Genomic DNA, 15,016 nt, shown 5'->3' with positions numbered 1-15,016 from the left:
GAGCCTTCCGGGCGAATTCCCTCGTCTTGATCCTTCTCGTTTGGATTCTGGCGCGAGCCGATCTGCGCTTCTTTGTCTGGCGGGCCAGGATCAGGGGGTACTAGTTCAACGTCATCCTCAGGCTTCCAACCCTTTTCAGGGGAGTCTTCCGGGCGGATTCCCTTGCCTTGATCCTGGCTCCTTAATTGCTATTTTGAGGTAGCAACTCCCTTCCCGTTTGGGATTGCTTGTCTGCTGGAAGAGTTTCCTGCCACGTCAGTAGCCTGCATTACTGGTGTGAACTGCAGTTGTTTGCTCTTCTTGAGCCTTTGGGCTGTGCATCTCCTTGCCATGGCTTGATCACTGTTGATCTGCCCGATACCGCCTCCAGGGATGGGGTAGCGGATCTTCTGGTGTAGAGCAGATGTGATGGCTTCGATCTTGCTGATCCATGGTCGGCCCAAAATCCCGTTGTAGGGAGAGACCTCGTCGATGACCATGAAGGTTTACGAGCAGACCACTAGGGGTGAGTGGACGTCTAGGTCAATTGTCCCAATAGTGATTGACGTGGCCCCATTGAAGCCGGTGAGTGATCTGGCAAGTTTGCTAATCTTGGGCTCCAATCCCATCTGTTGGATAACCGATAGTTGCAGGATATTGGCTGCGCTGCCCTCGTCCACGTGAACTCGCTCGATCACAGCTTGTTCAATTTGGATGCAGATTACTAGGGCGTCATTGTGCGGCAGATCAAGCCCGATCAAGTCCTTCTTCTGAAAGCCAATGATGGGTGTGTCTGCAATGACTGGTACGCCCGTTGTGACTTGGGAGACATAAGTCGCCTGCGCGATCTTTCTCTTACGCTCCCTGGTGGTCAGCCCGGACTCCTGGGAGTCAGCTAGAATGGTGTTGATCCGTATGACCTTTTGGGGAGGTTCCTTGGCAACCGCATCACGATCCTCGATCTGCTGGATGGCCTTCTTTGCAACGAATTCCGTGCAATGGCCGTCTCTGACCAGCTCCTCAAGATGCCTTTTCCAGGCGTTGCAGTTGTTTGTGTAATGACCGTGTTCCCCGTGGAATGCACAGTATTTATTGGTGTCTCTCATAGAGGGATCTCCCCTCATAGGTGGTGGTCTTCTCACCCACGGTTTGTTCTTCACTTGTGCCAGGATCTGGTGGATCGGGATAGTGAACTCAGTGAAGGTTCCTGTTTCCGAGCCTCCCTCTTGGGGCCGCGATCTGCGCTTGTCTCGGGCTTTGTTCTCGAACTTGTTGCCCTTTTAGCTCGCCTGCCTTGTCGGGTGATCAGCTGGCTTGCTGGCTTTCTTCGCCGCAATACGATCGTCGTCCCAAAGTGCGTAGCGCTCTGCCGTCGCGAAGACCTCTGCCAAGGTTTGGCTTGGAGTTATGGCCAGCTCACGGTATAGCTCGTGTTCGGTTGGCAAGCCTTTTTTGAAAGCTGAGGATGCAACTTGGTCATTGCATCCTATGATGTTCGCCTTCTCAGCCTTGAATCGTCTGAGGTAGTCTCGAAGAGACTCGTCTGGTTTCTTGTGCAGGTTGAACAAGTGGTCTGCATGCTTTCTGACCGTCTTGTAAGAGGCACTGGCGGATCCAGAAATTTTTTAGCGGAGGTGCAATATTGACTAAGTATGAAAAATGTTTTTTCGGAATAATCAGTTTCTCAAGATAATTTTTGGCGGCTTTTGTTCCTTACACATCAAATAAGAAAACTTGATTTTATGGGATTTTAGTATGAAGTATATATTGACTTAATGAGCCATCATTTTTAGCCTAAATCGTATTTTGCACTAAAACCGAATTTTCATATTTTGATTTGGTGGGAATTTGATTTTCTAGTATTTTTATTTGAATCCAAATGGGGGGTACTTCCTTATTTACATTGTAAACTTAAGTAAATGGAGTAATATAAAAATAAATAAAAATAAATAAAAATAAAAATAAAAGTAAATGGAAATAAGGTAATCTGTACACCAGTTGAGCAAAGGGGCAATTTCAAGCACCTACAATGGTTTTTTCGGCTAGGGGAGGTGCAACTGCACCTCCTTGCGCCTTAGTAGGTCCGCCTCTGGTAGGAGGTATACTCCTTTGTGAAGATGAGGGCGAACTCCTTGAAGTTGCCTATCGACCCGGACGGTAGAGTGTGGAACCAGTCTTGAGCTGCTCCTCTCAAAGTCATCGCGAACACTTTGCACATCAGGGCGTCGTCTGCCTTGTACAGGATCATGGCACTCTTAAAGTGCCTCAAATGGCCCTCAGGGTCGGAGTCTCCCTTGAACGGAGTGATGGATGACGTTGTGAACCGCTTTGGCGGTGGAGCTCATTCCACTTCCTCGGTAAAGGGTGAGCAGTCGACTCGATCAATTTCCTTGTGCAGGGCCTCATCCGTGCTTCCTTTAAGTTGGAGACTTTGGAGTCGGTCATTCACCAACTTCTCAACATCTTCTGCCCGCAGGGCTAGTGGTTCGGGTCGATGTCTTCGGTGTCTCGAGCGCCGCTGGTTAACTTCCTCCTCGGTTCCCAAGGGTCGATCCTCTTGGTTGTCCTGCCCGTGGGGCAAATTAGGAGATTGAGCTTGTGAGGAGTCCTCCACGGCTTGTTGCCGTGTGTTGGTCCTCGAGCGGGCTGGTGAGCGTCGATTGTTGCGCTCGTCACGCGATTGTTCACGAACTCGAGCTCTTTGTGAGCCCAGCCTGGATTGGTTACTTCCTTGTGGGCCCAAGCGGGCGTGGACATTGGACTGTGGGCCCAAGCGGGCGTGGACATTGAACTGTGGGCCCAGCCTTTCGCGTACATTGGTCCTTGGACCTAACCTCGAACGGATCATCGACTGGCTCAGAGTACGACTTGCAGATGTCTACGTCTCATCAGCACGATCTCGTTCTCTCCCCTGCCCGTTTGCCTGACCGGCTTGGGACCTCTCGAACTGCTCGCTGACATGCTCGTGCGTCCTCCTCTCCTCGTCACGGGATCCAAGGTTAGGGCCTTGGTTCAAGTTGATTTGCCTGAGTAGCTGGCCAATCAGGTTGTTCTGATCGTCGACTCTTTGTGTAAGTTGATCAACCCGTGAGTTAAGGTCCACCTGACCAGAGGTGTGCATTGGGCCCAATGGCACGTGGGCTAGGGCTCCATTAGACGCGTACACAGGTGCATACGTCAAGTGTGGTGGCAGAGGAGGGAGAGAAAGGATCTGCTCCATGGCTGGGGAGGCACCAAAGTAGCTGTGGGGCTGTGCAGCAAGTCCGGCAGTTGAGTGGTGTGGCTGCTGCTGTGTTCCGACAGCAGGCGGGCACGGCAGAGCAGCTCCAGCCGCTGGCGCTTGCAGCTGCAAGGCTGTGCAGGTCACAGGACCACGTGGTGGCTGTTCTGCAATTCCAGCAGCTGTCTGCGGCGGCTGTTCTGCAATTCCAGCAGCTGTCTGCGGTGGCTGTTCTGCAATTCCGGCAGTTGGAGGTGGCTGCGAAGCGCTTGGAGGCGGACGCAAGGCGTTGGTAGCCACGATACCGTGAGGTTGCAGAAAGGCTTCCACCACGAAACCATGAGACGGGCCCGTCGTGGTGGTGTTACTCTTCGAACGTCTTGTATCGACCATGGTTGATTGGAAAAAGTTGTGGAAAATGAATTTGGAGCACGCTTTGAGTATAATTTCGCGCTCTCAATGAAAGCACCAATTTGTGGGAGCAAATTTCCTCCCACGGGAATATTCGTCTAAAGATTCCTTTGTCTTCTTCGCACCTCTCTCTCCCTGCAAAATAGATCGGAGTAAAAGGACCACACCCGGGGGGTGTTGGCCAAAGGCCCTCCGATGCCTAAGTTAGGATGGGTGTTTCAAGGAAAACCAGGTGGCCGGAGCCGTGTGTGGAGGCCGGAGCCTTGTGTGTGAGAGAGAGAAAGAAGATGGTGGCCAGGGTTTGTGAAGGATAATTTCTGCAGAGTTTCAGTAGGAATTTAGACGTACCTGAACCCTTGTGTGTAGCTAGGTATTTATAGGAGCCTCGGAGGCTAGGGATTCAGAGGAATAATTCCGTAGATGGAAAGGAATTATTCCTCCCCGATTAGGCGAGATTTGATTAATTAGGGATTTGATTTATTTGATTTAAATCAAATCCCTAATTGGGGTAGGAATCAAATCAATCCCCATTTTAATTAGGTAATTGCCAATTTAATTGGGTAACTCCCAATTAAATTGAGTAACTCCCAATTAGGGCAAATAATCACCAAATGGAAGGAATTATTTGACCTAGGGTGATTTAATTCGGTTCCCACAGGGGTTCAAGTGAGCCCCCACTCATAGCATAAAATACGACGAATTACCTGCAAAGTTGGTTCTTCCTATACCTTTTCTAGTCATCTAAGACAGAGTATTAGTTGGTATGATGATCTCAAAAGTTATACACATTTGTTCTTATACCATATGATGTACACATTTTTACAACCAATTGAAGAGGTATGTACAAAAATAATCAAGCATTCTCCGCAACATATCCAAAAGCATCCCTGCAATTGTTCCACAAATCAGCCACCAAGGTAAAAATCATATCAGAAACCTCCGGGAAATCAGTGAGCAACCTGTCAAGCAATTCAAGCGAAGTCTTTGTCTTCTCCATGAGATCTCCAATTGCAGAAGTGGTAACTCCAGCAGACCCTGTGACACTTTGTTTTAGATAATCAAAGAAAGCTGAGACTAGAGCACTTATTGCTTCCAATACAAGGCCCACAAAGTACTCAGAACATGACCTGATGAGCTCTGTGACTTGTTGTAATGTGCCATGGATGGCTAGGCCTGGTGCCCTGAATCCATGGATCAATAACACTAGAACACGGGCAGTAGCAGAGAAGATCAAGCCCGTAACCAAGCTTGATACGAAGCTCAATGCAAAGAAGATGAGTTTGAGAAGGAACACAACCATTTTTGCTGATTGGTTTGAGTCTTTTTGCAGGCAGCAGAGATTATATATATATGTATGTGTTTGATTGAACCTTGAACAGAGTTGACGTCACAAAGGTTAGCTTATACGCCATGTTAATTGTTTACCGGTGAAATGGGAAAACCCATTAGTTCAATTTGTTTGCGTGTAGTTTTTATAAGGAGCACTTGTTGTATCATCAGCCTCTGGGAAATTTCGAACTCATTAAGAAATAAGAATCTCAATGACTGATTCTGACTAAAGCTAAAGAAAATAGTAATTAATTGAATCAATTAAATTCAAATTCATATATAGCTTACCCAAAACACAATTAAATAAGTATTATTCTGCGGTTTTGGATCCAAGATTAAATCAAACTTTATTTGTTACCTTATAATGTAAGCAATGGAGAAACAGAAACATGTCTGAATTACTGTTACATGTAATTAAAGTGTTCCATGATTGCTCAACACTTGAGCATCTCTTCTTTGCCTTCATTTCGGGTGAACATGTTGAAAAAGATTTTTGTACAGAATTCAACTGATTTTCACAAGAAAATCCCAAAATCCAAAATAACAATTAACCTAGAAGAGATTTCAAGAAATGGCGTCAGCCCCCATACATGGTCTTACGACTATGGTTAAATTTTTAATGGGTAAATTGGGTCATGTTGTGTTATTCGTTATTTATTCGAGTTGTGCTTAACAGGCAAATTCAGATTGAGCTAATTTTCACTCGACACGAACATGCCATACCATAGGCCTGCAAAACCTGTTTGGCAGGTGATTAGAATGTGTCAAAGTTTTTTGGCAAAAATGTAGCAATGGTCCCTCAAGTAAGACCCGACTTTACTTTTAGTCCCTCATCTCCGAAAATTGTTATGATGGTGCTTCAACTATGCCTCGACTTTTAGAACTTGTCCTTTCCGTCAGCCCCGTCAACTTTTCCATGAAAAATAGGGCTACATTTGTCTTTTCATGTGCCGGGTTCTTAATAAGCACAGCCCATCCCCAACAACCACCTCTCTCTCCTCCAGCCACCCTTCACAGACCTAACCCCACAAATTTGCCGCCGACCCACCCCCACAGACCCACTCCAACCTCAACCCACTCTCTCCTTCTCTCATTTTCTTCCTCACTCTGTTTGTCAACCCCCTCCTCCTCCCAACCTCTTTCATCGATTGGTTTGAACAACTAAACAAAACCCAAAAGGATCATTGGAGAGAGAGATTGAGAGTAGTAGTTGGGTTTGGGTAGAATGAGGTGGTGACTAGGTAAAAGTCTTATTTGCCCTTAAAATTTGATGTGAATTTCCCAATTTGCCCTTAATTTTGACAGAAAATTTAACGGAATTGACAGAAAAACGAGTGGTGCAACGCGATATCTAAATGAAGGATGACCATAACAATTTTTTAGGTTGAGGGATGAAAAGTAAAGTAGGGTCTTATTTGAGGGACCATTGCTACAATTTTGCCAAGTTTTTTTCTTTTTGGGTCTGACAATTTGTCAAAGTTGACTGGTAATTGCAAATTGGTGCATTATTCATATAATAATACTAAAGCATATAATAGATTCGAAAAGACAGATGTTTACAAAATAATTGTAATTAACAGCATAATTGTAAGGATAATTGCAATAGAACCCAAATTTAATATTACGTTAAAAATGCATATGACACTTTAATAAAATCATTTGAACTGGGAGTTTTTAAACTTACAAGATGCTTTTGGAGAAAGCAATACTGACCTATTTGCAAGTTACTTGCAGAGTCAAGATTTCATCAAATATTATTGCACTGCATGCTGTAACTTGTAAGCATCAATTCCACAAGTTCAAATTGTGCACTCAAGATAAGAGTTGCCTCACACATCTGATTTACTGTCAAAATATAACCACACATTGCTAATACAGTATTCTTCTATTGCACATGAAGTTTATAAAATCCCAATATATATTTTGTCCAATATCCATTCCTAGCCCAAGCATCTTCAGCCTTGCTCAGATGATGCTTTGAGTCAACCACAGTCTTGAGCTTTCCTTCCTTCATCAACTTAACAAGGTAGTCCAGATTCTCACCTTTGGGATTTATGATCAATCGCACCAGCTCTTTCCTGGAGAAGCTGAGTCTCTGCAGAACACAAGTGATCAAGGTACTTGGGCCGGAAGTAAGGTCTATAACCTTCCCATTTGCACTCAAATTTGGCTAGCTTCAGCTTTCTTAGGACTTAGGCCATTTTGATCATTTCTTTGTAGGGCCGTAGTTGGCCTTGAGATCTTTAGTTTCAGGGCATCATGAGGTAAGGCACATTCTTTTGTATTTTGTCTTGAGCTCCATTGGAGTCTCTGTTGGATTTCAGGGGACCCTCTGAACTGAATTGCAAGTTTACTGCAGCAATACTCGGTATGTTTTCCTTGTGCAGTCGATTGTTTTAATGATAGATAGAGATGGCTTCTATTAGATCTCTCATTGCAGTTAGTGAGGTTCTAAACAGACCTCAGAAAAATGCAAATTGTTGTTGTCATCCTTAAAGATTTTCCTGGGTTAATAAGGGAGCTGCTGATTAGAAAGAGCAAAATGAGCCTGGATTCGTAGAAATAACTGAAGTTTATAAAATCCCAATATTTTTACTCTAACTCTAAGTCTCCACAATGATCTTCCCAATAGCATAGCCATCAGTTTTCCTAGCCCAAGCATCTTCAGCCTTGCTCAGATGGTGCTTTGAGTCAACCAAAGTCTTGAGCTTTCCTTCCTTCATCAACTCAACAAGATAGTCCAGATTCTCACCTTTGGGATTTATGATCAATGGCACCAGCTGTTTCCTGGAGAAGCTGAGTCTCTGTAGAACAATAGTGATCCAGGTACTTGGCCTGGGAGTAAGGTCTATAACCTTCCCATTTGCAGTCAAATTCGGCTCGAAAGTCGACCAAGGAATGCCTGCTGATGCACAGTGGATCACAACATCATATTTTCGACCAGATGGGCTCTTGAGAGCAGCCCCATCAGGGGTGTTGTAGTCAAGAAACTCATCTGCCCCTAGGCTCTTGATAATGTCAACATTACGAGCACCGCAAGTGGCGGTAACATGAGTGTTTCCAAGCTTGGCTAGCTGGACTACATAGTGCCCGACGCCACCAGAGGCGCCGGTGATCAGTATGTTCTTGAGCTGGCCAGTTCCATCAAGCTTGATCCCTGCAGCTTTGGTGAGAGCCTGGTGAGCTGTGAGGCCGGAACTAGGCAAGCCTGCACCTTCAGCTGCTGAAACTTCTGGGGGCCTAGCAGATGTTATAAATGTCTCACTAGCTATAGCAAACTCAGCCAATCCACCTCCATTCTGTCAATATGTGTAAAATCACATCAAACACAAACTGAGGCTTTATTGATAGTATATATATCAGTAAAAAAACATATGAATTTATAGATTTGAAACTTACTATAAAGTTGAGCATTGCCACAACTTTGTCACCGTCTTTAAAATTTTCAACTCCTTGTCCAACCTCTACAACCTCTCCAGCCACATCAACAGCTGTTCCGGATAATATCAGCCAAAGTTAACAATCCAAATGAATGCATAAATCAGAAAACAACTAATTCTCCAGATAATCCATCTACCCAACAACACTCCTCATTTTTATATTTACGAATCGATGAATCAATGAACTGTATTAGACAGATAAATTAGCCCAATCGACTATTGTTTGGGATAGAAGCAGAGGTTTGTTTGCTACCATGATGCATGTTTTTGGACTGACTTTTTGTTCACTCATCTATTGGTTTTTGCTTCACAAGCAGAGATCACTGAGGAATGTTATATACGAAAATACAGACCAAAGGCAAAACAGAATTACCAGGTATGAAAGGGAATTTCCGTGGCAAAAGAGGCCGAAACACGCCTTTCTGAATTTTCCAGTCAGATGCATTCAGGCTAGCCGCTTCCAGTTTCAGCAAAACCTCATCTTTTTTAAGACTGGGGATTGGAACCTTAACATGCTGCAACAAACATAAATATTTACCAAGATAGCTCCAGAATATGAGAGAATTCTACCCAAAAACACTGATAAAGAAAGCTGAAACAAACAGGAGTTAGCAGACAGACAAAGAACCTTTAAACCATCAGGCCCTCCACCATAGTTTTCATACACAACCGCATCCATAAGCCTTGCAGCCATGGATGCCGTAGCCAGAGTACCTTTAGAACTTGTCATCTTTTCACACAATAAATCGTTGAATTTAATTTATTTTTCGCCAGAGAATGATGTTTACATGGTACACTTAATTATAATAAATATGAATTGAGTGTCAAAACTGACAACTGACAAGTTTTAATATTACATTAGATTACGAGAAGTCAAGTCATTATACAAGGTTTGATCTGTCGACGCATGGGAAAAATATCCGACGTGTCATTGTGCCAGAGATAGTTGTGTCATTGTGTCATTGGTCGGGATAGTAAAAAGTGTTATTGCCATTGCATGAGAGTTTCACTCCTATAAAAGACATTGCTTGGAAACTTGTACTAAACCAGAGATTAGACTAGTCAATTTAATTCAATTAAGAAACCAAAGAAGAGGAGGCCGATGACCAAATAGCCTCAAAACATTACATTCATTTCAACTCAGAGGTACTAAATTCAACGTTTCATAGGTGGAAATGCAAGGAATCGGGAATGATTTCTACCATTTGATAAAAAGAACAGAACAAGAATCATTGAATATTGGCTAGGAATCAAAACTATATTTTATTTATAATCATGATGTACACTATACAACGGAAAATTACTGGGGGCTTGCATGGCTGGCGGAGCCAAAAACGCAGAGTACGATCCTTGCTATTTACAAAGAAAATTTCACCCAAACCATATTGGGCAAAAGAAACTGTCATACCCACTAGTTAGTTCTCCTTAAGCTTATACACTGTCTCGATGCATTCTTCTGTGTCCCAAAGGAAAGAACCAAACGCAACAGCCTCCAAAACTAGCCTCTTCACACTTGAATATGAAGTTGAGATAACTTCATCGGTCTCGGGTGAACTCATGGTCCCATCATCCCCAAAAAGAGCACAACAGTGATTTTTAACTAAATTCACAGCCACCTCAGATCTCAGTTTTGCGCATCTCTGAAGTGTGTCAGGATCAAACCCCATCACATAACAACTCAACTTTCCTTGTGTCTTTTCCAACCTACTTGACCCTTTATACTTCGCTTGAATGTTGCCTATGCGACCAAAGAGGAGATTTTTCATTCCATTAGGACACATCTCCTGATAGTGAAGGGAGGTTCTATGACTCAGATGAAGGTCTTGGCTTTCCAGAGCTAATATCCGATCCAGACGATGTCTCAATGAGGCAGATTTCAAAAAGTATCCATATAAGATGGAGGCCACGTATACTCGACCAAGCATTTGACGTGTGATCTTTGTCATTGCCCAATTGTCCGTGACACTAGAATTTACTCTCAAGCCAATGACTGTACTGACATGTTCCCTTATCATCTCCAAAATCTCGAAGCTGTAAAGGGACTCTAGCTCCCAGTCCTTTGAAGGCCATATCTCCAGTCTCCCATTGTAGATGCATCTAGAGAGCCTAGGAACCAAATGAACTTTGATCTCAGAAAACTTGTAAAAGATTAACAGGTACATTACATCTTCAACAACAATCTGGCACTCCTGCTCCTTCAGTTGCGCAATCCTCCTGACATTCAAGAATACCTTAAGTCAAAGAAATAGATGTGATTCTAAAGAAAATCTAATTGGAAAATCCAAATACGAAAGCTTCAACCCACCAAGAATTCCACGGAGTAGTTCACCAATTTACTTACTCTAATAAGGTAGTAAAAGGGTCGCTAGGCAAGAACACCCAGCAACATTACTGCAGTCACCGCCTACGTGCACAGGTACAAAGTGCATGTTAGGCATAGCAAGTGCATTCAAGAATGCCCTACTCAAAGATCATCATGGTGCTTCCTACACCGGCAAATTTAAAAGGTAACAACATAGCACATAAGCAACAATTTCATTATTAATGAACTGAAACCTCAATGAGATTTCACATATCATTATATATCACACAAACTTCTGCTAATATTTTCTCTCGGGACAGGCAAAAATCTTAAGTGATGCCCAGTTCAGGGCAATCTAGCCATCCTTACAAACCTAAAGACTTCCTAACTAAGAAACAACAAGGGAACCTCTCCATCCTCCAACACAGTCAATCATAGAGTCTATGAGTCAATCATTGAAGAAGTTCATCGTCCACACACAAGTTTTGTAAACAGAGCAAAAAAGAAAAGGCTTTGTAGAAAAACTCATATCACACAGCATTCTACAGAGAATCACTCATCACACAGAAAACTACAGAGAAGCACTTGATTCTCTTGATGGAGCGCCAAATTACTATATACTGAAAACCCATTATGTTGATAACAATTGCTTATGAAATACTGAAGAAACAAAAAAAAGTACGGAAAATTTGAACTTACTGTTTTATACTCATTTGACCAAAAAAACTATTTTGTACTCATGAAGAGATGAACACTCAGAGGGATTGGATTAAAGTTCTTGTTTAACAGTTAAATTGCTTAAACCTAACATAAATTTTGAATTTTGTATGAGAAGAAATAGAAATGAACACAAAGAATTAAGACTTGAAAGCAGGAAAAATAAAAATAAAAAATTTAAAGTGATGAGGTTCAGGAAAAAACCTATGAAGGCAGGCCTCGTGAGAGGCAGCGCTCAGAGACATACGAGAGAGGGCGAGTTCTCGATCATCAGCCAACTTCTTGAGCTCCTGAGCCACCGTAAGGTGAAACAGCTGGGGGTGATTCTGCAGAACGGTGCTGAGGTCCTTGCCGGGTCGGGTCCTCGGGTCGAGTGGAGAGTTGAGGCTGCTGAACTCGCAGTGACTCGCCCCGGCTCCGACGACGACGGTCAACGGCCTGAACCGCCTGGTCACCGACTGGAGGGCGGGCCAGGGAGCAAAACGGGGCGTTATGCGGGGCTTTAGGGTTGAGAGCGGGGAGATACAATGGTCCATCAACAATGTCTGGTGCTGAAATTGGGTTGAGAGACTGAGACTCAGAAAATTGAGAGGTTTTTGAAGAAGACGAAGAATATATGGAAGTTTTTTGGATAGGGGTTCAGTGGTCGAGTCAGAGACGGAGAGGGATTGGATAGCGTGCGGGGTCGGCAGTATGACTTTTGTTGGACCACGTGGCGTGATCTGGTCCGTTGGGGTTTAAAGGATAAGCGGATCCGTTGATGTATGGCCCACAAGCAAATTGGTTCGGGCTTGTCTGTGGTTCCCACGTTGACCACTCACTTAACCAGAATGATTAGTTATTTGATAAGGATTAGGATAAGTTAAGCAGTGCGATAAGCAGTAGGACAAGGCTTTTTTTATTTTATTCTTATATTTTAATAGCTTATTGATTTGAAACCTAACCTAATGATGCCCTTCTTTTTACCAACCTATCACGGACAATCGGAGGATGAAACAAATATGGATCGACTAATGAATTTCACTCATCTTTTTTTTTCTTTTAAGAATTTGAAAATTTTACTTCATATGTTAGAGTTTGGAAATATATTCAATCTTCTTGAGGAATTCTGTCATGACTGGAGTTCTTTTTTCCGGTTGGTAACGGCTTTTTAAGTATTTTTTGTCTAAGTAGATCTTTTCTAGCAACATTTCCTTTTTGAGAAAGAAAAAAAAAAGGTAGTATTTTATTGATAAGAGGAGTAGAAACAAGTACAAAAAATCGGCCATGTCCTGAAGGTTTAGGCGAGCCTCTCTTCATGTAAGGGTTCAGTCATCGTTAACTAAGGTCATCTCCAAGTGAGGGCCAATTCCTAAATTATAGCCTTAAATCCCCAAAAACCACCTCCAAGTGAGGGCTACACAAAAGGTTACAAAAAAGAAAAGAAAGGGCTACACAAAAGGCCAATCTTTGGCCACTCCGGGCTAAATATTTGGATGGGGCCCAGTTGGCATCACCAAGCTATTAGATGACGTTAGCCACCTTTTATTTTTATTTTTTATACCTACCTCATTCTTACATAATTTCTCACAACATCTTCATAATTTTACATATTATCCTTCCTCAATTTCATCATTTTACATAATTTCTCACAATCTATTCATTCTTTTACAAACTATCCTCCGTCTTTTTCTATTTACATTAATTTTTAAGTTGTTTTTAAAATAAGACAAAGACTTGAACATAACAAGGTATTGTCAATTATTATTAGTTACAAACACCAAAATATTTAATTAGGAGTGCGACGTGGAGAAAAATCTAATCAGAAATCTATAGGTCTAATCACGTGCCGACACGTGGATGTCAAAAATCCCACTCCAAAATATTTTTATCTTCTAAAATGTATTTTAAATAAATAGTCTACCCTCTTAACATCAAGTGGAAGAAAAAATTTGCCTTTGATAGAGCGCCCCGCGTCCCCCTAAAGTCATATCTTATGTTAATCTAGCATATGTTATTCTAAGCATGCTTTCCAGCTAAGATTCTTATTTAGAAATTCATTATATCATTCTCAGCAAAGTGGAGAGTGGGCCCTTTTTGTTTCTGTGTCAGTTGCAATTTCTTTAAAAATAATCACAGATATGTATTTGATACTTAAGCAATAATTCAAACCAATTATAACCAATTAATTATGATTAGATGACTAAATATTTGTTTAATTTGATATGTTTCTTTAAAGGGATGATGCTTGGAAAAATGATCATGATTCGAATTATGAGTTATATTGTGGAAGGGACCCAAACATGCTATTAACATCGTATTAATTTACAAACCGATTAAGGCTTAATCACTCATGTAGAATAGAATAGAATTGAAAAAAAAACTATTTCAATCTTCTTGGAAATGATTCTTGGTTCTTGCTTTGGAAGGACAAAGGTGGTTTATTAGAGCGAGCATCTGCCCTTGTCAAATTCTCAGTCGTTTCCAAATTAGCGACCGAGTTTCCTTATAGGGTTAGAGGTATTAATTACTAGATTGAGATTTTATAGAAAGATAGAATTTTCAAGCCATCTTTCTCCACCATGAAGTTTCATGCCATTGATCTCCCTAATGAAAAATACAAACTCAACAACATCCACAAAATCGTTTTCTGCTAGCCCTTACCTCAGTTTTGCTCACTACAATCCCTGTCGGTCAACATCTCAAATTCCCCATTGCCATCTCCTAAGAGCAATGCCGGTGGTTCCAAAAGCCTCGAAAAAGAAGATCAATGCCAGATATTTAGTGGGAATGAAACTTGCAAATTGATCATTGAACAGCAAAACTGCATGAAGTTTGGGAGACCTGATACGGAGTTCATGAAATGGAGGTGGAAGCCTGATGCTTGTTGTGAGTTGCCCTTGTTTGATGCAACTCAGTTCTTGGAGCTTGTTAGAGGCAAGTCATTGGCTTTCCTTGGTGACTCTGTGGGAAAAAATCAAATGCAGTCATTGCTTTGCCTCTTAGCCAGTGTAAGCATTCAAATTAGCCTACCAACATTTTAAACATTTCAAGACATAGTTTGTTCTTACAAGATTGTGTGTTTTTTGTTTTTCTTCCAGGTGACTTATACTGAGGACATTTCTCACAAATATTCCTCAAACGCAGATTACTTCAAGCGCTATGTCTACCATGATTACAATTTCACCATAGCAACTCTCTGGTCCCCCTACTTTGGTTAAATCCAGAGACGCAGACCCCAGTGGACATGACATCAACAGCCTCATGAGCCTCTACTTAGATGAGCTGGACGAGGCATGGCTAACTGGGGTCGTACAATTCGATTATGTGATCGTCTCAGCAGGACAATGGTTCTTCCGGACACTGACATACCACGAACAAGATAACATGACATTGTTTGTCACCTCCTAAGGATACAAAAAGGCCTTCCGAACAGTGTTTAGAACCCTTGGATGTTGAAACTAGTAAATTAATATCTATAAATAGTATAGCTGCGCGCCTAAACTGGGTTTTAATAATATTTTTTTCAAAAAATAGTACCGCCGTGCAGCTATACTCGATTTTTTCCTAATTTTTAAAAAAATTAGTATAGCCGCTTGGCTTTACTTTTTTGACACGTGTCGCCTAGGCACTGGCCGG

At 42.3% G+C, this 15,016-nt stretch overlaps 4 protein-coding genes and 1 pseudogene across 4 annotated transcripts; 1 reads left to right on the top strand and 4 right to left on the bottom strand.

Moving 5' to 3' along the window:
- Nucleotides 1-485: 485 nt before the first annotated feature.
- On the bottom strand, nt 486-2,179 carry LOC148292654 (uncharacterized). The gene is made up of 3 exons (XM_088245886.1): nt 2,085-2,179; nt 1,269-1,584; nt 486-1,151 (listed from the first exon to the last, which is right to left on the bottom strand). The coding sequence occupies exons 1-3, from the start codon at nt 2,177-2,179 to the stop codon at nt 486-488; spliced, it is 1,077 nt and encodes a 358-aa protein (XP_088102012.1).
- Nucleotides 1,983-4,920, bottom strand: LOC148292653 (uncharacterized). Its single transcript, XM_088245242.1, has 2 exons — nt 4,570-4,920; nt 1,983-4,497 (listed from the first exon to the last, which is right to left on the bottom strand). Exon 2 carries the CDS (start codon nt 3,590-3,592, stop codon nt 2,858-2,860), a length of 735 nt encoding a protein of 244 aa, XP_088101368.1. The 5' UTR covers nt 3,593-4,497; nt 4,570-4,920; the 3' UTR covers nt 1,983-2,857.
- A 2,547-nt stretch (nt 4,921-7,467) lies between these two features.
- LOC110756982 (chloroplast envelope quinone oxidoreductase homolog) lies at nt 7,468-9,178 on the bottom strand. Its single transcript, XM_021958490.2, has 4 exons — nt 9,008-9,178; nt 8,753-8,894; nt 8,339-8,430; nt 7,468-8,238 (listed from the first exon to the last, which is right to left on the bottom strand). The coding sequence occupies exons 1-4, from the start codon at nt 9,107-9,109 to the stop codon at nt 7,543-7,545; spliced, it is 1,032 nt and encodes a 343-aa protein (XP_021814182.1). The 5' UTR covers nt 9,110-9,178; the 3' UTR covers nt 7,468-7,542.
- Nucleotides 9,179-9,611: 433 nt separating this feature from the next.
- LOC110757025 (phosphoserine aminotransferase, putative (DUF760)) lies at nt 9,612-12,027 on the bottom strand. Its single transcript, XM_021958539.2, has 2 exons — nt 11,603-12,027; nt 9,612-10,593 (listed from the first exon to the last, which is right to left on the bottom strand). The coding sequence occupies exons 1-2, from the start codon at nt 11,932-11,934 to the stop codon at nt 9,795-9,797; spliced, it is 1,131 nt and encodes a 376-aa protein (XP_021814231.1). The 5' UTR covers nt 11,935-12,027; the 3' UTR covers nt 9,612-9,794.
- A 1,932-nt stretch (nt 12,028-13,959) lies between these two features.
- On the top strand, nt 13,960-14,788 carry LOC110756998 (protein trichome birefringence-like 19 pseudogene; annotated as a pseudogene).
- The last annotated feature ends 228 nt before the right edge of the window (nt 14,789-15,016 follow it).

This window comes from Prunus avium, chromosome 8 (genome assembly GCF_965620075.1).
Source record: "Prunus avium chromosome 8, drPruAviu1.hap1.1, whole genome shotgun sequence".
Taxonomy (NCBI): domain Eukaryota; kingdom Viridiplantae; phylum Streptophyta; class Magnoliopsida; order Rosales; family Rosaceae; genus Prunus; species Prunus avium.
This window is presented reverse-complemented; position numbering and strand designations above follow the sequence as displayed.